The 26,653-nt window shown below is 42.9% G+C and overlaps 1 protein-coding gene across 8 annotated transcripts in view; it reads left to right on the top strand.

Annotated features, from left to right (window-relative positions):
• Positions 1 to 26,653, top strand: part of rptor (regulatory associated protein of MTOR, complex 1) — a 263,688-nt gene that overhangs the window by 19,007 nt on the left and 218,028 nt on the right. For 7 of the 8 annotated variants that reach the window (XM_037764856.1, XM_037764854.1, XM_037764852.1 and 4 more), the window contains exons 3-4: positions 5,914 to 6,016; positions 13,324 to 13,406. In XM_037764856.1, coding sequence (XP_037620784.1) covers positions 5,914 to 6,016; positions 13,324 to 13,406 — 186 coding nt within the window. Of the gene's footprint in view, positions 1 to 5,913; positions 6,017 to 13,323; positions 13,407 to 14,219; positions 15,144 to 26,653 lie in introns of those variants that run through there. The other variant, XM_037764857.1, reaches the window with a different exon arrangement.

Below are 26,653 nucleotides of genomic sequence, written 5' to 3'. Positions count from 1 at the left end.
TATGGAACAGTCTCAATTTAACACTGATGCCTCTATATGACCTATATCAGCAAACAAGACCGTCAGCGAGAAGATTGGCTATTTCTATATAGTTATTCTTAATGCTTGTCATCGGGTCCGATTCCCCTCTGCTGGTGGGAGAACCAGAATTAGGACTGCGCGGGGCAGACTGTCAGACCCTGCTGTAAAATGGATGGTTTTCCAAAGAGCCTCTGGTGCTTGGAATCACTACTGCTTTTGTCCACAGGGACCGCCCAAAACAATAGACAAAATGAAAGTTCATCATAGTAGCTTTAAACAGGATTTTTCCTGGTGGTACCATCCAGGATTTTATGAGACTGTCTTAATTGGACCTCAGACCCTCTAGGCGGCATAATATCGCAATTGCAGTTACAAATGACAGAAATCCACTAAGTGCAACGCTTGATAGAAAATACTGTTTTTGATGAAGACACCTGTCAGAGTTCTGTGGAGATGGGATTTGATGGATGGCGGCCGCCGCCTCGTAATTTTCTATGCAGCAAAACCCCTGGTTTTAAAGAGCAGTTTACATGGACCTGTGCAGTGCCGCCTCCTTTCAATAATGTTTATTTGACTTTAATGGGAACTACACACAGCCATATGAATAAGGTCTAAGGTCTGACAGTTTCCCCCAGGGTAGGAACTAATTCATTGCTGTAGGCTATGCACATTGTTATTTACCACCTCGTAGCCAGCCAGCAGTTTCCAAACCTGGTGATAAATGAACTACTTGTTTTTGTTTTCCCTGTTTTGTGCGTGCGTGCGTGCGTGCGTGCGTGCGTGCGTGCGTGAGTGCGTGCGTGAGTGCGTGTGTGTGTGTGTGTGTGTGTGTGTGTGTGTGTGTGTGTGTGTGGAAATATGCGAAATAAACAAGCAGATAAATCAATGAGAATAATGTGGCCCACATCTGTGTGCCGTCACACTCGAATGCCACGATGCACCGCGATGATGAGCTGGAACAGAAAAACACTCCCTCATCCATCTGCATTATTCTCATGCAAATGAATATCAAATGGATTCTAAATTGCTTTCGTTGGATGCCGGACGGAAACAAATAATTTCATCAGGGCTGTTTATATTGGGATGTTAATTGCCCCGCCATCTTGAGCCACTTAATTGTAATCACGCTCAACACCAACATGACACCACTGTGGTGCCATGAGTGTAGTCTCTTTTCCTCACTACCTCAGGTCACAAGTCTCACGATATCTTTCTGTAGCTTTTGTGTATTTTAAGTAAAAAATATTGACTTAAAAAAAAAAAAAGATATGATAGCTTACCATCTCCTCTAGAGAGTCAACAGTTTTCTTTGACATTTTACCTGTCATAACAGTAACGTCTTTCCTCTGGTCTTTGGTTTAATGCGTCTCCAAAGTGTGCTGTCATTTCAGCTGTTGTATTTTAAAGGGCAAACCTGCCCTGGTTCGTTCTTCCCACTCAAGTCTGTGTCTTTATAGTATATCTTTTAGATATAAATGTCTTTTTCCCAGGATGTTGGAGTAGATATTTTGAAGCCCCTACAGAGCTTACAGAGAACAGGCACACTTACAAGCACATTGCGTATTTATTCAAATGGCAGATACACTTGTGTATTGTGTAAGGAGCTCACACGTCTGCCTTGAACTAAGATGGAATATATTCCTTGCAATAAGGTGTAGTCATTGGATCTAACTTTAACAAGTGAGATGGAGAAATTAATAAATTAGGGCTGTCAAAGTTAACGTAATAACAATGTGTTAATGCAAAAATTTGTTTTAACGCCACTACTTTCTTTATGCATTTCATTAATGTAAGTTTAGTTTCATTAACGAAAATTGTGATTTTTAGTCAGTACACTGACACACTGAGAGCTGTTGATGCCTGTTGGGCTGCAGTTTGCCATGTTATGATTTGAGCATATATTGTTATGCTAAATGCAGTACCTGTGAGGGTTTCTGGACAATATCTGTCATTGTTTTGAGTTGGTAACTGATTTCCAATAATAAATATATACATATATTTACATAAAGCAGCATATTTGTCCACTCCCATGTTGATAAGAGTTTTAAAAACATGACAAATTTCCCTTTTAAGGTACATTTAGAACAAATGAAAAATGTAATTAATCGTGATTAAATACTTTAATGGATTGACCAGCCCTTATATGTATTTTATCAAGTGCTTAATAAGTAGTAGGGCCACCCTTTGACTTCCAAACAACTTGAGTCTACATTGGATTTTCTGTCACTGAGTTCCTGAGCTGTGGTTCAGAGGACATTAGATCATTCTTAGGATAAAGGAAGTGAAAATCTTTATAGTACGTCACATGAAACCTCGCTGAGTTTTAGATGTGGTGACTGGGCATGCCAATGTTGGCCTTTAGCCTCTTTCTAGTGTTCATGAAACAACTCTTGAGCAATCATTGGATTTAAAGATCCAGAAGTTGGCAGCAGACACATGTATCTGAGGCATCCTCTTGCTTTGCCTTGATGTGAGGGTTGAATTGATTATATGGCCATAAGACATATTTATATTGCTCATTGGTCCAGTTCACTTGCTTTGCAGGTGCATGACTTGCGTTGGCCCTCATTGGTTTCTTTATTCCACCTCAACGATAAATGCCTCTCACTGGCTTCTTGGTCTATTTTTGGCAAAACATCTTTGACCTATCTACCTGGCTTCAGATGTATAAGCAGGGATTCTCAGGCCTTTGTTAGAGTACATACAGCTATTGCAAATCAACAACTGCTTGAAAATCATTTTCATCACTTTTCATCAGCTGTTTGAGCTATTTTGTCCGCCCACTAAGTACAGCCTCACAGAGCTGCTAGCATGACAGTAGACTGTTAGTGTTGTTTGGGAATATCGCGCCGCTGTAAGCAATGTGAGCTCTGTGATGGAGCTGTCACCTTAGTTTCCTTCTGCACAGTAACCAGGGCAGTAGTTGTGTACCCAAGCAGAGAACTTGTGCAGTTCCCATTTATTAGGATGAGTTCATGATGTACACCATGCAGGTGGGAAAAGAGCAGCGAGGGGTGAGGAGGTCAGGTGAAAATGACGAATGAAGCGATGCGATGCAGTGTATGTGCAGATCTATGTGCATGTCTCGTCCTGTCCTACCGAGTCCCACTAGCACACTGACCTTTTACTCTGTCGGTAGGAAAGCAGAGGGCACCTTAATTACCTTCACAACAACAGCCCTCCTGGCATTGCTCAGCCATAGGATCACGAAACCCACTGGACGTATGCTCTATAGGTCTACATTACACGAAGAGACAATATCTAACATGACATTACCTGTGAAAGGTACAAACTGTGTATTAGGGCTGCAAGGTCTTGAAAAAATATGTAATTGCGATTATTTTGGCTGATTTTGCAATTGTGATATAATTTGCGATACTAGAGGGTATGATAGGGTATCATTATTATCATGTCACTGAAAACATATTCAAATGATTATGGTGGGATTTTTGCGGGGATCTGTACCGAACAAAGATGTTTTGTTAAGTTTATAGAATATGATGTGTAGCATGACAATATTTAATATAAAATGGTATTTTGACACACATTTCACCTTCAACAAAAATTGAGATTTTCTCCTCATCTAGCGATTTGAAAATTGCAGTAGGCATTTGATTAAATGTGCAGCTGTAGTGCGTATACAGTTGTTTTCATTTCTGAAACCCAGTATTGAGATCATCCAGCCTTGATTTATGGACAGAGAATATATCCGTTTGAATTTTCAGCCATGTTGGCAGCGTGGCTCTAGGGATGGCTATGTTGGTCTGTCGCTTGGTCCACCAACACACCTCAAAAACTATTGGATGGATTGCCTTTGAAATTTGTATGGACATGAATGTATAGAGCATGATTCCAACCAACTTTGGTGATCCCCTGACTTTGCCTCTCGTGCCTTCTTATATTTCACTTATCCTGTGAAATATTTCAGCACAATCACTACTTTCTAATCTTTCCTACATCTTTTGTTTTGCAACCATCCCCGATTCCAAGCGGTTCTGCAATCACCTGCCACAATCTATCTTTAAATTCCGCATCTCTGTATTCTGTATTGTAGGGTTTGTGCAAATCATGCCATTCTGGATGATGACGACGTTTGCACGGTCGGTGGTTCTGAGTGGTCAAACAACCCGCTTTTGCCTTTTGACAGTTTCGAAAAAAAAAAGCAGAAAATCGTACCTATTCCGAAAACTTTAATGACTGACGAAAGCTTTGGAGTCCGTGTGTGAACATGATTGACACAACGTGAGGTTGTATGTATTTTTACACAGACTTGGTGTGCAAAGACCTTTAGTCTTGTTGTCAAATTGTGTCTGTGGGGCTTCCCCCTCATTTTAGGTTGCATTGCATTGTTTTGTGCCCTTGTGTTTCTTACAATAATGAACCTATTCCTGAATCTTTCAGCAGAATCATTTCTCTGTTTAGCTTTTCTTAACAGTTATATTTTATTACTGTTATAGCAATTCAATTTGTTGCCTGGAGCCTTTTTTATATTCCAGATTCCTTGATTTGACCTGATTTCAGCAAAACTGTAACAAGGGAGCTGCAAGAAAGCATGTAGCTGACCTGCGGCTAATTGGAGCCAAGAGGGCATGCAGGGCCTCGTGAAGTTCAAGCGCCATCTGTCCCAGAGTAAACGCTATAGGGCTTTGATTCTCAAATACCTCTTTCACACCAATTACCAGGGTTGGACCAGGGTTCTCTGATCTTTTTTCAACCCTTCTTCTGTCAATTAAAACCAAACCAGTCAACATGGGTTAATCCCTGGTCATGACAATTCAGATACAACCTGGGTCACGCTTTCCAAAGCAATCCCATATGACAAAAAAGTGCAAAATGCAAAGAAATCACGGCCGCTGTAAACTACATCACAACGCTGGTCAGTGTAGTTGAAAAGCCCCGATTCAAAAGACTCATTAAGACACTTGATCCAAAATATGAACGTCCAGCTAACAGAACCAAAGCTGTGAGCCTGAGTTAGTGGACAAGACTGCAGGTTTGGCCATACAGCAGGCTACACCTCACGACTGGTGAGTCTTTCTACACTAGTGGGAAAATAATAATTTTTATTATCAGCAGTGTTATAACAGCTCACTGGTAAACATAACAATAAGATACTTTACACTTATTACACGTATTAAAAACGGTGTGTGTGTGTGTTATGTATTTATCAAAATATATAAAGCATGTATTGCCAGATAACTATTTGGTTAAAGTGAATACTGTTGGATACTGTTTTGTTAAATTGAACTTGTGATTTCCCCCTTTTTGCATGCAAGATTGAAATTGTTTCAACAGAAACCACTAATGAATATAAATAAGAAGGTTTTAATGCAGACATACAGTGTGCTGCAGGGACTACAAGAATCATTATATTGGTGTGATTGTATGCATCAAAGGGTTAAATCGAATATTCATGAAGTGCTTAGAGGATGTTGTCACAAGTTTAGTAACCATAGAAATGTCCTCACCGTCACACCCGTAATCTACATCTTATTGTGTTAAATTCATACAATCACACAGATTTATGCTTGCAACCTGACCTGTGCAGTGACAAACCTTTGAGACTGCAGGTGAGGTTCCTTGATGGAGTGGCACCAGCCTCAATATTACACATAATGGGATCTCTGGAACAGATTGAGAAAATGTGTAAGGGAAGAGAATAAGTCCTTTCTCAGAAACTACTGTCGAGTGTCCCCTGGGCGAGACACTTAACCTTCGCCGCTCCACCGGAGCTTCAGTGGCCAGCAGCAGCAGAATGTGCTTTACTGAATACAAGCATGTGTGCATGGTCCAGTTTCTCGGATGATTTAATGTGGTATTAAGAACGAGTCTCGATTTGAGCATTGATGAGCGATGTGAGGATGATGTTGTGTTCTGTGCCTTGTCCCACAGATGAAGACCGTGAGTGTAGCGCTGGTGTTGTGTCTCAACGTGGGAGTCGACCCTCCTGATGTGGTCAAGACCTCCCCCTGCGCCCGACTGGAGTGCTGGATAGGTGAGTCCACACAGACTCCCACCAACATGAATGCAACATAGACAAGCACTCAAAGGAAACACAAAGTGTGGGATATGATAAAGTGGGTTCTTCTTAAATATGAAGTGTATATCCTAGGGCTGTCAATCGATCAAAATATTTAATCATGATTAATCGCAAATTAATCTGTTTATCTTTTCAAAATGTACCTGAAAGGGAGATTTGTCAAATATTTAATACTCTTATCAACATGGTAGTGGGCTAATATGCTGCTTTATGCAAATATGTATATATTTAATATTGGAAATCAATTAACAACACAAAACAATGACAGATATTGTCCAGAAACCCTCACTGGTACTGCATTTAACATAAAACAATATGCTCCAATCATAACATGTCAAACTGCAGCCCAACAGGCAACAACAGCTGTCAGTGTGTCAATGTGCTGACTTGACTATGACTTGCCCCAAACTGCATGTGATTATCATAAAGTGGGCATGTCTGTAAAGGGGAGACTCGTGGGTACCCATAGAACCCATTTACATTCACATATCTTGAGGTCAGAGGTCAAGGGACCCCTTTGAAAATGGACATGCCAGTTTTTCCTCAGCAAAATATTTTTTGCATGGAACTAGTATGACATGGTTGGTACCAGTGGATGAGCAGAACAGCCTCCGTTTCAAAGGGTTATTAAGAAGTGGTAAGCCATAGTGTCAACTTAAAGTTGACAGTCAAAGTTTAGATTTTACTTTGTGGCATTAGGGACATTCTCTCTCACTCATGGGAGCTCAATTCATAAGGCCTCTGTCAACTAAGGATGAAGCAGTCTGCCCCCACCCACCAGAACCACCCAACATGACACAGAACAAAAACAAAAGGAACATCTCCATTGAATGGGAGCCTCTAAACCAGTGTTTAGCTCCCCTGGGACTGCTTGACTTGTTTGGAGTGTGGAAAACACATTAAAGAGGGAACACAGCTCTTAAAGTTTCTGAAACTTTCTCAGCTGAGGACGCAGACATTGTGCAGACCTGCCAAACTTGGTTTTTGAGACGGCGTTTGGGACTAAGTGGTAAAAGCAGAGGGTATGTCCTTAAATGCACCATGTTGTTTAATTGTATGACACATGATGAAACAGCTATATGCAAATCAGGGTCTGAATTTATTTTTTTCCCTCACCGTACATTTCTACCCGCCACCCACTTTTTTTTTTCTGCCACTTCTGAAATCTATGTAGAATACTTTAGACTTGTAAACACTGAGTCAGTTGTACCAGACACAGACAGTAGAAATATGGAATATATCACGTAACATAGAACGATGTTCTGTACACTTTTCGCCCTTCAACGCCACGCCAGGCAGCACTCCTCTTTTGTTAAGAGCCAGACAAGCATGTTTGTGTGCTCATTCTCCGGGGGATTATCCATTAGACAGTCTACACTTTGACTGATGTCTTTTGGACCAACAGAGAAAAGTGGGGGAAAGTAACATCTCCACCTGTGTAGGAAGATCATTAAGCTTAACGGTGTTCCGTACAGAGCACAGAAAGTGATTTCAACGGCGATTAATGAAAATTTAAAATGTCAAAATATCGATTGTTGAAATAAACGTTAACTTTATTGACCTTTTATTAAATAACACTGCTGTAACATCAAAATGATGTCGCGCACGATTTTGTGCAAACAGCGTCTGTGTTGACAGACTCGCTGCTGCAGTGCCAAGCAGTCAGTGCACAACATTGATGTTTAAAAGCATTTATTCAACAGAGGGTGATATATTTAACAACGTCTGATAGCGTAATAATCATTTCATACAGACTATGGTACTTTGAGAAGAATAAATTAAGTCGAAATGTACATTTTTGCTGCTCTAGTCATTAGGGGTGTAAGAAAATATCAAATATCGCGATATTATGTTTTGTGATACTTTACTTCTCAAAAACACTATCAATTAAAAATTGATGAAGTACATGCAAAACCCTCAGTCAATAGTTTATTTCATTTGCAAAGAGATGCGCCCTCTCATTGTATGTGCCCTCTCAAAGTAGTGCTGTGATGTTAGGTGTTACAGGGACTGTGATAAATGCAAATGCAGATCCCACTGTTCTATTTGCATAAAAAAAGTAATTTTCTTTTACTCAGATTTGACGCATATGGTGATGTGTTATTTATACTATAACAGTTTTCCTAAAATTAGATTTAAAAAAAAAAAAAAAATCGTAATATTTCACCTTGCTTACTGTATTGCAGTATATTGAATCGTAACCCCTGTATTATGATATGTATCGTATCGCCAGATTCTTGCCAATACACAGCCCTACTAGTCATGTCCCCTCTCAAGCTGCAGTCGGGAATGGAGCTTCCCCTCCAGTCGCTGTGGGCGCACCTCACAAATTTACTGGAAACACACACAGGAACAAATGGCGTGGAGGTCTCTTGCTTGGTTGGGAATGAAAGAGGGCGAACTGAAGACACATGTACATTTTATGCACGACCTGGAAGTATTTATTCAGTGATCGCCGAAAAAATGTCATCCGTATGGAACATTGTTAGTGTACGGTATATAAACTGGGAAAAAGAAGTTCGGAAACTTGTGTTTGATGGATTATTTCTCTGTTGTTACAATGCTAATTGTCATTGTATTTTACATTGTTGGAAAGCCTGTTTATTTACCTTCACAATGATGTCCAACTTGTAAGGATCATGCATTTGTGGGATGAGCAGCACAGCTGATTATGTGGGTAGCGCCCAAGAAAAAATTTCCAAAATGCTCCGTCAATGGTAAACAGTGTATTCTCCTGTTGGTATTGACTCTTGTTTTGAGTTGTTTGGTGGATTGGATGATTGAACTCTCTATCAGTAACAAGGAACAAACATGACATATTGGCAATTTTACACTTTATTCATTTAATACACCGTCAGGAGCCTCAGTAGCGGTGGAAGATCCATATGCAGCCACAACAGCCTGACACCTCCTCCTCATGCTGGTCACCAACCTGGTCACACGTTGCTGTGCGATGGCGATCCATTCCTCAACCAGGATTGGTTGCAGGTCAGCCAGCATGGTTGTGTTGGTCACTCTAACACGTACAGCACGCCCAAGCTGATCCCTCAAGTGTTGAATTGGGTTGCGGTCTGGACTCTTGGCAGGCCGTTCCATTCTGTCTACTCCCACATTGTGGAGGTAGTCTGTGATAACCCTGGCTCTGTGGGGGGGGCGTTGTTTCTTGGAGGATGAAGTTAGGTCCCAGATTGTGGAGATATGGGATCGCCACTGGCTGCAGAATCTCATCCCGATATCTCACTGCATTGAGATGGCCTTCAATGATGACAAGCCTTGTTTTGCCAGTGACATCATTGAGGGAACACACAACCTCGTTGGCTGACCTGCAACGAATCCTGGTTGAGGAATGGAACGCCATCCCACAGCAACGTGTGACCAGGTTGGTGACCAGCATGAGGAGGAGGTGCCAGGCTGTTGTGGCTGCGTATGGATCTTCCACCACTACTGAGGCTCCTGATTAGGGCTGCACCTAACGATTATTTTTTTAACGATTAATCTAACGATTATTTTTTCGATTAGTCGATTAATCTAACGACTAATTCATCAATTATTCAAACTATTTTTTTTTTATAAATAAATATCAAAAACTTGACTCATTATTATTTCAATACTTTATTCAAATATCTTCTCTTATAAACATATACATAAAACAAGAATATTATTATGGCATTATTTCACAACAAAAAATATCCCAGTCTTTACTGGTAATCTGTTTTCAGTCCAACATAAAACTTCTCCAAAATAAAATTAAAACAAGAGCTTGTATTGTAAATTCATGTAAATGGAATAAAGTACAATGTTCTTTTTGTGGAAAAAGTCCTCCACTCTGCTTTGTCTCGTCCTGAAAAAGAGACACAGAAAGCCATTAGAATAATGATAATAGTGGCACATTTAAAACAGGTCTAATTTCCACAGCACTGTTGTGTTACGACATTAGGCTAATAATAATAATTATCATCAGTATTTTTACTTAAGTACTTAACTTAAAACTTAAAATGGTTTAGACATGGATTTATTTAATCACTGTAATAATATGCAGTTAAGATAAACACTAGGAAATGTACTTTTGCATCAGTGTGGAGCAAGAGAGAAATAATTGAAACTATTTACAGACTAACAGTCACAGACTGTAGAACAATATGTAACGTTACTTTAAGCCATTTTCTCACTCATACATCGCCGTTAAAGTAAACAGAAAAAATAAAAGGCTCTGTTTGAAGTATTCCCACACCTTTGATGAACGTCGGAGAGGTTTTTTTTGACGCTCTTTGCTCTCTGGGGGAATCAGAATCCATGCTCGGACCGGACGCAGCGCATTTTCATTACCTCATCCGATGCGTCGACGCACGTTACGTAAATCGACGTATTTACGTAATCGACTACGTCGACGAATCGCCCCAGCCTTACTCCTGACGGTGTATTAAATGAATAAAGTGTAAAATAGCCAATATGTCTTGTTTGTTCCTTGTTACTGATAGAGAGTTCAATCATCCAATCCACCAAACGACTCAAAACGAGTCAATACCAACAGGAGAATACACTGTTTACCATTGGCAGAGCATTTTGGCAAATGTTTCTTGGGCGCTACCCACATAATCAGCTGTGCTGCTCATCCCACAAATGCATGATCCTTACAAGTTGGACATCATTGTGAAGGTAAATAAACAGGCTTTCCAACCATTTAAAATACAATGACCATTAGCATTGTGACAACAGAGAAATAATCCATCAAACACAAGTTTACTAACTTTTTTTTCCCCAGTCTAGTTAGTGTACGTTAACCTTAATCCCCAACTATTTTTTTTGATTTAGGAATTGCTTTTTTACAAATAATATTTCTTAATATATCTGCCATGGTGTCAGTTGACCTGGAATTTTTACCTGCCACCACCAACATTTATCCAGTATTTAGTAGGTGCTAATTTCATTCCCTGATGCTAATAGAGGGGCTTGCATCTGCTTGTCATTGGCCGTGGTCTGTGTGGTGTGTTTGACAAATGGTGTAAGCTGATCACACCATATGTAGGCACAGACCTCACTATTGCAAAGGGTTAGACAATATGACCGTATATATCGTGCGACGGTAGAAATGTGTCCACTGGTAGAGATTTGGCAGTAGCAGTTCTCGCGTGATGCAGCTGCCTCTCAAGGTAACGTGATTTGGGCAGACATTGAGGAGAGTGAATTTGTAAATACAGAGCAGGAGGAGGCATCCCAACCAACCCAAGATGAAGAAGAACTCTGGTTCCATGATTACCAGACATTTACACAGTAAAGCTCCTTTTGTTTTGTCAGCTTTTTCAAATGAACGATGAGCAAAACTTGCAGGATTTTTTTCTTTTGGTTTACTCTAAAATACAGATATGTGTTATTTGTATATTGCATTGTCTGAAGTTATGTATTTTCACCTGTTAAGCTTTGAACCTGTAACACTTGAAATGATTGTTCTAAGGTACCTTTAAGCTTCCATTTTTAAAGAATTTTAAAAGTGTTTTTCCATGTAAGGCAATTGTTTTTGTTTGTATCAAAGTTACAAATAAAAGAAGAATATAATCAAATGAGATGAAGTTATATGCGATTATCATTATTTTTAGGGATGCACCAATTAAGTTTTTCAGTCCCGATATCGATAGTCAGGGTCAGCACCCGCTACCCGCCAAATGTGGGTAAATTGTTGGCAGTGGCGGGTGAAATCATCAGGACACCCGCCATTTTGGCAGGCAGGGAAATTACTAGTGGAATAGAGAACAGTAGTTGTCTCCTTTCTTGGCATCTCAAGCTTCCGTGACTATCGATCCTCTTATTGATGCTCCGACAGTTACGCTGCACAATGACGCATACGCACGCCGTATCATGTTTCAGTTTGATTGGGACTGGAGCCACAGCGGAGAGAAAAAAATTGCTCAACAGTGTGGCGCTACTAAACCTGAGGGGACGCACCCTATTTTTCCCTGATAAATCTGTGTTGAAATCAGCAGCATGAGTGTTTGTAATGATAGCTGTTAGCAGCCGGTGGGCAGCACAGTCCTGATTGGTTAAAAAATGGAGCTACTAACATTAATGGAGGTGCCATTCAGTTATTATTATGAGGCGTTCATCGTCTGCTCAGCAAAATTACTATTGGGTGAAGGTAAATTACAAAGTTATCATGATGCGTTCAAATGCAATCGAGTAAAATTAAGTTTTTGGTGAGAAACTTGAATAAATCCAGTTGTTTGAAGAAGATGTTTTCACATCAATATGAAATAAATAATAGAGAGAATTATGACCTGTTCAACTTCATAACAACTTACCAAGATTTTTTTTAATCAAAGCAAATATTTAAATAATCATAATCATTTGAATTGTGTGTTTTTATGCAAACAACCACTATAAATGACAATAGCAAAGTACAGTACAGTACTGTGTAAATACTTTGTAAACAAATAAATACATACAGTAGATAAACATTTAGTGAATTGATATATACTGTTACTGTGATATATAATTTCATATATCGTGATAGAAGATTTTGGCCATATTGCCCACCACTATGTTGCAATATGTATTTTTACCATGAAAGGCTACTTAGAGGACACGACTGTATCGTGTGTCCATATCCGGTCTGTGAAAAATATCTGCACAGATTCTAGATAATTCTTCTATAAAAAGTTATTATTTAGTATTTGAAGTTGAAATAGTTCAAATAGCTAGTGAGTTATATTTTCCTTGATAATGAAATGAAATAAACCAGAAGTCATAAATGCATCTTGTTGATGTTTCTTTTGTTGTGATGATGCATTTTAAAAAGGCCTCATTCATCATAAGGGCAGTGGTTTAATTTCCAGCATATGTCATATCAGTATCTTCCGCAAACTCGCCAATACATTCTTCTCTGCCTGCTGAGCGCAATTTGATCCGTCCCCAATCTATATTCTGCTATTCTTCATGCCATATTGATTTACTCTCATCAATATTTCAACCTGAGGTTTTTTCCAAACCTTGTTTTTTATTTAACAAGAAAAAAATCCTTTGATGCTGAAATCAAACTAAACCTGACGTCTGTTATCATGGCATGGAAGTGTCTTTTGTCCAAATGTTAAATCATGTTAGCCTGCTTGTTTGGATCATTTGATTGAATAAGATTGACAGCAATGTAAATGTGTGTGGTGAATGATGTAATTCCGGTTGGTTTGTCAGCTCCAGATTGAGTGTGTGTGGTTCTGCTCTGCTACAATCGTTGTGTTCTATGTGTGTGACGGCGGTGTGTGTTCTCTTGCCAGATCCTCTTTCGATGAGTCCACAGAAAGCCCTGGAGACCATCGGGGCCAATCTGCAGAAGCAGTATGAAAACTGGCAACCCAGGGTGAGTGGGCTCACATGAACCAGCCTCCCTCCTTTTCTCGCATGTGCTTATAATGATACACTGACCACATATGCTAACTAATTCACACCACTATATGACACATACAGAGTTGAATCATATAAGGCGTCCAATAAAACGCTTAGAAATTAAATCAAATGAATCGTAGGCACTCCCAGACTTGACCGTGGTCATATCATATTAATACAGATCGGCTTTTGGCATCCATTTGGCTATTCTCATGGGTTTTTTTCAAAGATGTTTCAGAAATTGTTTTATAGATGTTGGCAGACTATTCAGAGTGTTTTTCTAGTTTTTTGCTGGCTCTGTGAACCTTACTAATGTTAGTCACCCCTCCCAGTGCTATATCAGAAAGGGCTTCTAACACAACGGCATCTACTGTAACCAGGTTTTCTTTGGGTATCACTTTAAAGTAGGGCTGTCAATCCAAAAACATATTTAATCGCGATTAATCACCCATTTTTTTATCCGTTCAAAATTTAGCGTAAGTTTGGAGTTTGGAGTTATTTAACCTCCTTCAAGACGAGCTCGTACTGTATGATATGGTTGGTACCGATGGATTCCTGAGGTTTTCTAGTTTCATGATACCAGTATCTTCACTGTAACTTTAAAACTGAGCCCGCTACAATGCATTATTATCGTGTGACTTTGACAGCCCTCCTTTAAAGACATCAGTTTCTACTCTGTGATGTGTTCAAGTGCGACAAACACAATTCCTGTGCAGATCAATCCTACGTAATGCTGCGAGAACTTGGCAGGCAAACAATATGATGTATGTGAGAATGAAAAGACAGTTACTGCAGCTGCCATGGTAACTCTGTGGCTCCTAAATCAGTGTGTTTACATTTAGTGATCATTTGAATGGGTAATAATGTGAATGGATTTATTAGAGATATCCTGTCGTGTCAGCTCTAATAGACTTCCTGTATGCGCTGTGCCAACGAAACCCCCACATGCTCTTGACAGTGATTCATCGTTTTTATTTTAAACACATGCATCATGTGTTCTTGTAAATTCAGCTGTTATAAGTTTGTGTGTGTACATACAGAGGCCGTCCTCCTCGGCTCCTAGCTGTAAACCAGCTCAGTGTTTTTTCCCAGAGGCTCCCTCGGGCCTCCCAGCATTAGAGCCTCGGTGCTGGGGCAGATGGCATGGACAGTACCCCCCCCAACACCCCTTTCCTAAAAATACTTGTAAAATACTGTGTGTCTAGGTAGGAGTTGGGTTCTGAAACCTCACACAACGCTTTGACAGATCAAAGAGCAGGGAACGAGGAAGAGGAAACCTGATCTGAGTGGTCAGTGTTCAGACAGCACTCTGTCATTAACTTTCATTATGATATGTCATTTTTAATGGTGCATGCTGACTAAAGGGTAATCTCTACACCGCCAGCTAGTGTTGTCATGATACTGGAATTTCAAACTTCGATACAATACTTTGAAAAATATCGAAATTCAATCAAATATGAACATTGACACAACATTGAGGGCATACAGGGTTTTTACCACGGCCAGCATTTTTTGAAGCGTTTTAGACGTCCATCACTCGTCTGTTGTATTTAACAGATGCGACACTGTGGTGGGTGCAATAGTGTTAGGCTACATAAATCAAATGGGACTAATACGCGAGGAGAGGAGTCGAGGAAAGGAATCGAGGAAAGGAATGAAGGAGGTACAAACTCAGGAATGGGAAAGGCCTTTGTTCACGCAGCAAGAAAAGGTGTGTTTTATTTGGGTCACTTACTCACCGGTTATTACATTAAATCAGTGCTTAAGGTAAATAGATGCAATATGTTTGTTATTTAGTCCGCGCCAAGAAACAATGATCTAAATCCTAAACATGAGCTATAATGACGTCATCCTTCATTTTGTTACTTTTTTGTACTGCCCTCCCCTGGCCGCAGACACACCAGCAGCTTCTTCTCTGCTGCAGCTGCTGATTTCTGTCCTTTCTTCTTCACTTTTTCATGTGACTTTTGGTCTTACTCTGTAATGCAACTTGAAATGTAGCGATGCACAATACTTGAGATAAAAAAAAAAAAGTCCCAAGTAGAAGTGAAACGACTTTTAATAAATACTCAAAGTACCAGTACATATAAATGCCTTGTAAAGAATCTCTTACTTCATTTAAAGTAAGCATTTTGAAGTTTGGGTGCAGAATATTTGTGGTTTAAGTTGACGACACTGCACGGTGGTGTACATGTACGTATACCACGTTGGCCGGTCCTGGGCTGACATTTTGACTCTCAACCATATCTTTTTATCTACTCTTCTTGCTATGTCAAATATGCGTCCTGGGAGGAGTGAAGGGAAAAAGCAAATGTTTGAAATCTGATCGGAGCGGTCGGGCTGTGTTGCATTTGCAGATATTGGATTTGAATAGCATTTCAAACCACCTGGGAATATGTTTTAAATCCGGTCAGAAAGGATTGGATTTGATCATTTCTTTTCTTCTTTTGTTTCTGTTGAGACTTATTTGTAACAAAATGTGTTTGGTATTAGATTGTGAAAAAGTCTGATTTCATCTGTCTGTCTGAGGACAACATGTAGGGCATTAGTAGCTGGTGAGTTGTCTCTAGGGATGCACCGATACCAGTATTGGGTATCATGTCTGATCCTGTGATCATGTACTCTTAAAACTACTCCGATACAACCGCACGATACCACTTTATGGTAATATGACGTTAACAGACGAGATTAGTGCCATGCATGCAGGGCTGCCGTGGTTGAAGTGCCGCCCAGCTGCAACGGTAACCCAAACACTGTATATACTGATCTGTAGCTGTTTGGTAAGATAGTAAAGAAGTCAAACATGAGGTAAGAGGAGGTGGAGAAAGAGATGTCCCTGGAGAGAGAGCAGCTAAAGGAATGTAGGCTCGGGCTCGGTTGACCCTGGAGGTCAGCAGCAAATGGTGAGAGGAGTGGGAGGGTGAGAAAGCTGTTCCTTTCTTTCAGCCTGAGGATTCACAGCTCCGCAGCACCACACCGCAGAGCAGCGTTCGCCAACACACCTTACATAAATTGATGACAAAGCAATCAATTACACCGCAGCTATTTACCTGCTTTGTCACGGTGGCGAGAAATCTTGTAATAAGTTAGTTCCGGATGGGCGGAGTTGGTAAACAAATCAGATCTAAGAGCAAATCTGAAATCCATTTTGTTACTGTTCTCATGTGTGGTATGCAGTTGAGCTGCCCAGATAGTTTAGCTCTGCCAACCTGCCGTCACGAATCCATTTCTGTTCTCTTACATTAGCTGTCGTGGCCAGAAAGCACAGAGAGAGAAAGGCAAACACAGTCTTGGCTACTGCCCACTCACTTTCTCCACCAACACTACATCGCGCTTCAAAAAAAAGAAAAGCTCTCTCTGACCTTTTTTCATCATCGTTTTCCACTCCACATCAAAGTGATATTTCTTTCAATCAGTTCTCTCATGTCCATCCTTACTTTACCTCCAGTCTTCATGTTTGTACCAATATTCTTTGCCTGTGGATTTGTTGTTTGCTCGTGATTGCACCAGAGGGATGTTATGAAGCCTTTTCTGCCTCTTGTTGGCTCGGAGCTGAGAGTTCTCACAGTAGATACAGATTATCCGACATACTGTCCAGCAGCCTCAGTGATGAGACCCGACCTCAGTGAACCAGACAGCACATCTACAGAACACCAGAAGCTCCAGACTTGTATACATGTTTTGACAGATTATGTACGTCCGTCCGGTTCATTCTCGTCAACGGAATATCTCAGGAACACCACGAGGGAATTTCTTCAAATTTGGCACAAACGTCCACTTGAACTCAAAGATGAACTCATTCGATTTTGGAGGTCAAAGGTCACTGTGACCTCACAAAACACGATTTTGGCCACAACTCAAGAATATGTTAATTAATCAATATTAAAATTGCATTTATTAATTAGGGCTGCCAATCGATTCAAATATTAAATAGCGATTAATCGCATGATTGTCCATAGTTAATCGTGATTAAGCCAAAAAATGGTATCAGTTCAAATTGTACCTTAAAGGGAGATGTGTCAAGTATTTAATACTCTTATCAACATGGGATATATAAATATGATGCTTTATGCAAATGTATGTATATATTTATTAGTGGAAATCAATTATCAACACAAAACAATGACAGATATTGTCCAGAAACCCTCACAGATACTGCATTTAGCAGCAATTTTTACGAATTGTGAGAATTTCAGACAAATGTCTAACAGGATAAAATGATGAAGTGATGACATTTGGGACAGACATGGATGTAAACTGCAACTTGACTGGTTGGTGGAGGCGTACAACCATGAGGCGGTAATTCTAGTTTATAGATTTTTCCTAAATATACCCTAATATCATTGGTTTTCAACTTTAGCGTGTGTTGTCTCCTCGTGGATCTTTTTACCTCATGGACAGTTTAAGCTGGAGTGGGTCTGGACTTGTTTTCCAACATGTATTCCAATATTCCATTTTAGTCATAGTGATGTGTGTATGGATGCATTTGAGTCTGCAAGATGTGGCTACAAATGAATGATCTTGTGGCACATAAACATGTGATTGCTCTGATGGTTACATGTGGTTCAGATCCAACATAAAAAAAACTGGCCAAACTGGTTCTGACAACAGAACAACCAACACTAATCCCCTCATTTGTGTAAGCATTGCATTTTTAAATGTGTGATTAAGACTTTGCTCCGTCTTCCATTCATATTGAACGAACTGCATTTTTTGTGTTCTTATCTTACTTACAAACTCTCGGCTTTTATAGTGTCTCTCATAGGGATGTCCATAATTAACTGTTTAACCGTTAACCGTCATTAAAGGGACTATTTGTAACTTTCAGAAATGCTTGTTAACAGCGACACCTGTGGCCGTGAAATCAACAAAAGTCAGCGTCGGGCTCGCGCTTACTCGCTCTAAATATACCTGAACGAGCATCGCTCAAAACAGTGAGGCGACACAAGTCAGCTAAAACCACAATATCACTCTATATTTCAGCTGCTTGGCAGTAATGTTAGCTGACCAGACGAAGGTCTCTCCATGAATCAATGCTGATCCTAGTGTTGGCTTTTCCTGCCTAAGTGCAGGCTGAAGCAGCGGGGCTCTGCAGCGTGTCTCTGCTCTCTCCGCCCGCAGCCGGAGAGAGCAGAGGAGACACCGGCACCCGGTCGGTAACGAGAAGACAACGTACTCTCTGAAGAGCTCCGTCACTTCACAAGACACGGGAAACCTCTGTTGGTCTGGAGGAGCTGCAGCATTTATTTCTGCACAAACGTCCCCTGTGCATTCACTAGATATTCTCAGAGCTAAACTAACTCTTCTGCAGTGTGGAGTGAGCGCGCGTTCACGTCTAGAGGTGGAGCAAGACAACGAGGACGCACGCTCTGTCTGAGGCTCCAGCCACACGCGAGCGCGCATATGCGAACGCGCATGTGTGCCGACCCGCTACATTTATACGCTTAAAAAGTTACAAATAGTTCCTTTAAGCATTTTAACCGATTAACGCTATCGGTTAGAACGGTTAAAAGAAATGTTAATAATTAACTCAAAAGCTGAGCGGCTCAGAGAAGCGGTTGTCACTTTTAGGAGAAAAAGCTGGTCCACCTTAACAGCCCACCTTAAGAGGCGGAGCCGGAGTTACAGGATACAGGAAGTCAGCTCCGGTCTCTGGCTCGCTTGAGCGGAGCGGAGGAGTTGTAGTTTGGTAGCATTTATTCACCGACAAATAAACTGAACACACACTGCTACACCTACGATCACAACTAGAACGCCACCAACAACCTCACACTCACCACCAACACACACACACGGTTTGTTGGACACTCGCTAAAGTTCCGCCGGGCAGACACACAGCTGACAACCTGCTAAGCTAAACTAAATGTGCGGTGGAGACTTTTACTGGGAAAGTGGCTGCATGTCCGCGACACTACACCCAGCATCGTAGCTGCTAAGTTAACGCTCCCGGACGGTGAACTGGAGACTCCCGTCAACCAATATCTGTTGTGCTCCTGCAGCTGGTACACCACTGCATGCGAGGCACAAATCTTGTCTGTTAACGGTTAATAATGGGTTAATGAGGGTCGGTTATCGGTTAAGAACATTTTTCAAAATGAGCATCCCTAGTCTGTCACACTTGTTCAGTTCCTTCTGTTGTACAATACCTTCAGTGTGTGTATTCCTCACCATCATCAGTTTATTTGTCAGCCGTCTTTGTTGTTGCTTCACCTAAAGACGGTCTTCTCTCCGCTGTCTGTGCTTTTATTGAGTGTGTCTGTATGGTGTTCTATTAGAGCCCAGACTGGATTCAACTGAGGACTGCTTTTGTTTCACACAGACATACAGACGTAGGCAAAGTTGTTGGTACCCTTCCGTTAAAGAGAGAAAAACCCACAATGGTCACTGAAATAACTTGAAACTGACAAAAGTAATAATAAATAAAAATTTACTGAAAATTAACTAATGAAAATCAGACATTGTTTTTGAATTGTGGTTCAACAGAATCATTTTAAAAAACAAACTAATGAAACTGACCTGGACAAAAAATGATGGTATCCCTAGAAAAGATGTAAAATAATTTGACCATAGGGACATATTAAACTAAGGTGTGTCCTGTAAATAGCATCACAGGTATCTTCAAACTTGTAATCAGTCAGTCTGCCTATTTAAAGGGTGAAAAGTAGTCACTGTGCTGTTTGGTATCATGGTGTGTACCACACTGAACATGGACCACAGAAAGCTAAGGAGAGAGTTGTCTCAGGAGATCAGAAAGAACATTATAGACCTTCATGTTAAAGGTAAAGGCTATAAGACCATCTCCAAGCAGCCTGATGTTCCTGTGACTACAGCTGCACATATTATTCAGAAGTTTAAGGTCCATGGGACTGTAGCCAACCTCCCTGGACGTGGCCGCAAGAGGAAAATTGATGACATATTGAAGAGACGGATAATACGAATGGTAACCAAAGAGCCCAGAACAACTTCCAAAGAGATTAGAGGTGAACTCCAAGGTCAAGGTACATCAGTGTCAGATCGCACCATCCGTCACTGTTTGAGCCAAAGTAGACTTAATGGAAAACGACCAAGGAGGACGCAAATCATAAAAAAGCGAGACTGGAATTTGCCAAAATGCATATTGACAAGCCACAAAGCTTCTGGGAGAATGTCCTTTGGACAGATGAGACAAAACTGGAGCTTTTTGGCAGGTCACATCAGCTCTATGTTCACAGACGCAAAAATGAAGCATCCAAAGAAAAGAACACTGTACCTAATGTGAAACATGGAGGAGGCTCGGTTATGTTATGGGGCTGCTTTGTTGCATCTGGCACAGGGTGTCTTGAATCTGTGCAGGGTGCAATGAAATCTCAAGACTGTCAAGGCATTCTGGAGCGAAATGTGCTGCCCAGTGTCAGAAAGCTTGGTCTCAGTTGCAGGTCATGGGTCCTCAAACAGGATAATGACCCAAAACACCGCTAAAAACACCCAAGAATGGCTAAGAACAAAACATTGGACTATTCTGAAGTGGCCTTCTATGAGCCCTGATCTAAATCCTATTGAACATCTGTGGAAGGAGCTGAAACATGCAGTCTGGAGAAGGCACCCTTCAAACCTGAGACAGCTGGAGCAGTTTGCTCACGAGGAGTGGGCCAACATACCTGTCGACAGGTGCAGAAGTCTCATTGAGAGTTACAGAAATCACTTGATTGCAGTGATTGCCTCAAAAGGTTGTGCAACAAAATATTAAGTTAAGGGTACCATCATTTTTGTATAGGCCAGTTTCATTAGTTTGTTTTTTTAAATGATTCTGCTGAACCATAATTCAAAAACAATGTCTGATTTTCATTAGTTAATTTTCAGTGAATTTTTATTTATTATTACTTTTGTCAGTTTCAAGTTATTTCAGTGACCATTGTGGGTTTTTCTTTCTTTAACGGAAGGGTACCAACAATTTTGCCTACGTCTGTATCACTAGACTAGAAGTTATTGAGATACCTTTCAGTTTCTCTTTGAGCTTCCCGTCTCAACATGCCTCCTCTGCTCTCCAATTCTCTTTCAAGCTTCACTTGTTCTCTTTAGTTTTCTCTCTGTATGTCACCCTCTTCTTTGTCTCTTTTTCTTTCTGCCCTCTGTTATATGTTTGGGAATCTAGTTTGAAATTGCACCCTCTTGACCTGCTCGGTGTTTGGTCGTCAGTGAGATGAAAAGCGATGCGCTGGTCTTGTCAAATGGTCTTTTCAAAGTCACGCAGTACTTGCTGAACATGTTACAGCTGCCAGACAGTTTTACACCACATCTCTGGAAAGCATAACAGTCATTTCTCCTTTGGTCTGTCTTTTTCTGTGTCTTTGTGGCGTCCTCCATCTCTCTCTGAGTCTCTGTATCTAGCTTTCCTGCCTGGCTGCAGCCTGTGAACCCCTGCTGTCCACTTCACTAACTGTCTCTGCATTATGTATCAGTGAGCTGCAGCTCAAACACTTTGCTCCTGATTAGCTTTGAGTTTTTCTCTTATCACCCTGGAAACACCAAACTGCACAGCGGAGGACGAGCATGAGTGGGGTATTTCTGTGTAGTGGGTAACAATGCAACGCATGTTTTAAGCTTGGGTAATGTGACATTTTTGTCATGCACCAGGATACTGAGAGGCCATGACAACACTTTTCACAAAAAATCTCGATACACAGGAGTATCGCAATATTATGTTTGTGTTACTGCATCGTTTCTCCGAAACACTGTATCGCTTTTTAATTACCTCTTAAAAATCTGCCGGACCAAGCCACTATTCTGTCTTTCGAAGGTAGTTTAAAAGCTAGAGTGAAGGTACTGGCATCATATGAAACTAGAAAACCTGAGGAATCCTATGGTATCAGTGTCATACTTGGATGTCTCGAAAGAGGCTAAATAACGGCTAGGCCTAAGTGCAGTTGCGAATTGTGTAATGACCCTTTATTTCCCAACTTGGACAATGGATCCAGTAATTAAGTGGGTGTAGATGAAAGTGTGGCAAAAAGGAAGGATCCCTTACACACTGCGTAATAGCTACTTGTAATAATTGTAAGATTGTAAAAATGGTATTTTAATAGATATTGTAGCAATTATGACATTAGTATTGTAATTTGTAAAACTCACGTTTGGTGTTTTGGGTTATCATTTCGTGAGATGTAACAGTTTCACAACAGTAGAGTTTCCCATGCCTGCACTCGATGACGGAGGTAATGATCACTGGTTGAAGTCTAAATCAGATGAGAAAATCATGTGAGAACAATCACAACAACCCAAATCATGTGAGGATAACAATGTGTGATCTTGTGCAGCTGTCGCGTGGCTAGTAATAGGGAAATGTGGTTTGGTCACATCTAGTGTGCCAATGTGTGCTGACAAAGCATGCAAACTCAGAGTAGGAGTGATTGGCACACACTGTCATCAAATTGAGTAAAAACGCGAAGAAGATTGGCAAATAGATGTGGATAATTTTCACACATTCTTATCTCTGGTATTCATTTTGAAAAAATAAAAAGTACCTTGGCTGATTCAGTAAAAACACATTGATCCTTTCCTGGCTTTGGCGGTTATAGAGCATCACACTTCCAACTCAATAACCAACACCACACCACCCACTGCATTATTCCCTCGGGGGACCCCTCCCAGCTGCCAAATCACTTGAATCCCATCCATCCATCCATCTTCAACCGCTTATCCGGGATCGGGTCGCGGGGGCAACAGCTCCAACAGGGGACCCCAAACTTCCCTTTCCCGGGCCACATTAACCAGCTCTGACTGGGGGATCCCGAGGCGTTCCCAGGCCAGAGTAGAGATATAATCTCTCCACCTAGTCCTGGGTCTTCCCCGTGGTCTCCTCCCAGCTGGTCGTGCCTGGAACACCTCCCAAGGGAGGCGCCCAGGAGGCATCCGTGCTAGATGCCCGAACCACCTCAACTGGCTCCTTTCGACGCAAAGGAGCAAGGACTCTACTCCAAGTCCCTCACGGATGACTGAGCTTCTTACCCTATCTCTAAGGGAGACGCCAGCCACCCTCCTGAGGAAACCCATTTCGGCCGCTTGCACCCGCGACCTCGTTCTTTCGGTCATGACCCAACCCTAATGACCATAGGTGAGAGTAGGAACGAAGATTGAACGGTAGATCGAGAGCTTTGCCTTCCGGCTCAGCTCTCTTTTCGTCACAACGGTGCGGTAAAGCGAATGCAATACCGCCCCTGCTGCTCCGATTCTCCGACCAATCTCACGTTCCATCGTCCCCTCACTCGCGAACAAGACCCCGAGATACTTAAACTCCTTCACTTGGGGTAAGGACTCATTCCCTACCCGGAGTAGGCAATCCACCGGTTTCCTGCTGAGAACCATGGCCTCAGATTTAGAGGTGCTGATTCTCATCCCGACTGCGTCACACTCGGCTGCGAACCGATCCAGTGAGTGCTGGAGGTCACAGACCGATGATGCCAACAGGACCACATCATCTGCAAAAAGCAGCGATGAGATCCTCAGCACACCGATCTGCAAACCCTCCTCCACCCGACTACGCCTCGATATCCTGTCCATGAATATCACGAACAGGATTGGTGACAAAGCGCAGCCCTGGCGGAGGCCAACCCCCACCGGAAACGAGTCCGACTTACTGCCGAGGATCCGAACACAGCTCTCGCTTTGGGCGTACAGGGATTGGATGGCCCTGAGAAGTGCCCCCCTCACCCCATACTCCCGCAGCACCCCCCACAGTATCTCCCGGGGGACCCGGTCATATACCTTCTCCAAGTCCACAAAACACATGTAGACTGGATGGGCATACTCCCAGGCCCCCTCCAGGATCCTTGCGAGAGTGAAGAGCTGGTCCGTTGTTCCACGGCCAGGACGGAATCCGCATTGTTCCTCTTCGATCTGAGGTTCGACTATCGGCCGAACCCTCCTTTCCAGCACCTTGGAGTAGACTTTACCAGGGAGGCTGAGCAGTGTGATACCCCTGTAATTGGCACACACTCTCTGGTCCCCCTTTTTGAAAAGGGGAACCACCACCCCGGTCTGCCACTCCTTAGGCACTGTCACCGACTTCCACGCGGTGTTGAAGAGACGTGTCATCCAAGACAGCCCCTCCCCACCCAGAGCCTTCAATATTTCTGGGCGGATCTCATCAACCCCCGGGGCTTTGCCACTGTGGAGTTGTTTGACTACCTCAGTGACTTCCACCAGGGTAATTGATGATGGTCCCCCATCAGCTTCCAGCTCTGCCTCTACCATAGAGGGCCTATTGGTCGGATTCAGAAGTTCCTCAAAGTGCTCCTTCCACCGCCCGATTACCTCCTCAGTTGAGGTCAACAGTGTCCCATCCTTACTGTACACAGCTTGGATGGTTCCCCGTTTCCCCCTCCTAAGGTGCCAGATGGTTTTCCAGAAGCACTTTGGTGCCGACCGAAAGTCCTTCTCCATGGCTGCTCCGAACTCCTCCCACACCCGCTGCTTTGCCTCCGTCACGGCAGTGGCTGCTGCTCTTCGGGCCCGTCGGTACCCTGCAACTGCCTCCGGAGACCTCCGAGATAACATATCCCGGAAGGCCTCCTTCTTCAGTCGGACGGCTTCCCTGACCACCGGTGTCCACCACGGTGTTCGAGGGTTGCCGCCCCTTGAGGCACCTAAGACCTTAAAACCACAGCTCACCGCCGCAGCTTCAGCAATGGAAGCTTTGAACATCGTCCACTCGGGTTCAATGCCCCCAACCTCCACAGGGATGCCAGAAAAGCTCCGCCGGAGGTGTGAGTTGAAGATCTCTCGGACAGGGGCCTCCTCCAGACGTTCCCAGTTCACCCTCACTACACGTTTGGGCTTACCAGGTCTGTCCAGAGTCTTCCCCCACCCTCTGACCCAACTCACCACCAGATGGTGATCAGTTGACAGCTCCGCCCCTCTCTTCACCCGAGTGTCCAAAACATGCGGCCTCAGATCAGATGATACGATTACAAAATCGATCATCGACCTTCGGCCTAGGGTGCTCTGGTACCACGTACACTTATGAGCATCCTTATGTTCGAACATGGTGTTCGTTATGGACAATCCATGACTAGCACAGAAGTCCAACAACAAACGACCACTCGGGTTTAGATCAGGGAGGCCGTTCCTCCCAATCACGCCACTCCAGGTGTCTCCATCGTTGCCCACGTGCGCGTTGAAGTCTCCCAGGAGAACTATGGAGTCCCCTACTGGAGCCCCATACAGGACTCCATTCAGGGTCTCCAAGAAGGCCGAATACTCCGAACTGCTGTTTGGTGCATACGCACAAACAACAGTCAGAGTTTTCCCCCCCATAACCCGAAGGCGTAGGGAGGCGACCCTCTCGTCCACCGGGGTAAACTCCAACGTAGCGGCACTCAGCCGGGGATTTGTGAGTATCCCCACACCCGCCCGGCGCCTCACACCATGGGCAACTCCAGAGAAGAATAGAGTCCAACCCCTATCCAAGAGTACGGTTCCAGAACCGAGGCTGTGCGTAGAGGTAAGCCCTACCAGATCCAACTGATAGCGCTCCACCTCCCGCACAAGCTCCGGCTCCTTCCCCCACAGAGAGGTGACGTTCCACGTCCCCAGAGCCAGCCTCTGCCGCCCGGGTCCAGTCCGTCGAGGTCCCTGGCCTTCACTGCCACCCGTGTGGCAGCGCACCCGACCCAAGCGGTTCTTCCCGCAGGTGGTGAGCCCACAGGATGGAGAGGAGGGGGGTGCCACGTTCCTTTTTCGGGGTATCCCCGGCCGGGCTCCGTGGCAAGCCCGGCCACCAGACGCTCGTTGACGGGCCCTCCGTCTGGGCCTGGCTCCAGACGTGGGCCCCGGGCTTCCTCCGGGCCGGGTAACTCCTCCTCTGCCTCGTGTTGTCATTGGGTTTTTTGTGAACCATTCTTAGTCCGGCCCCTCACCTAAGACCAATTTGCCATGGGAGACCCTACCAGGAGCACGAGGCTCCAGACAACACAGCCCTCAGGGTCATAGGGACACACAAACCTCTCCACCACGTTAAGGTGATGGTTCCCGGAGAGAATCCCATTTGAGTTTAATTGATGACCGGCCGTGTGCGGGAAGCTGCCGAGTGAATAACGCGATGCGGAAACCGTCTTAATGGTCTCCCATCGCCGCTCATCATGCACTCAGTCCAATAGGAGCCATAGAGAAAACCATTAGCCCACTGGAAGACTTATGGACATCCCACCAATACATCTATAAACAATGAGGCTTTGAGGAGGGCTA

Source organism: Sebastes umbrosus, chromosome 3 (assembly GCF_015220745.1).
Source record: "Sebastes umbrosus isolate fSebUmb1 chromosome 3, fSebUmb1.pri, whole genome shotgun sequence".
NCBI lineage: Eukaryota > Metazoa > Chordata > Actinopteri > Perciformes > Sebastidae > Sebastes > Sebastes umbrosus.
The sequence above is the reverse complement of the archived record's forward strand: the minus strand, read 5'-3'. Positions and strand labels throughout refer to the sequence as shown.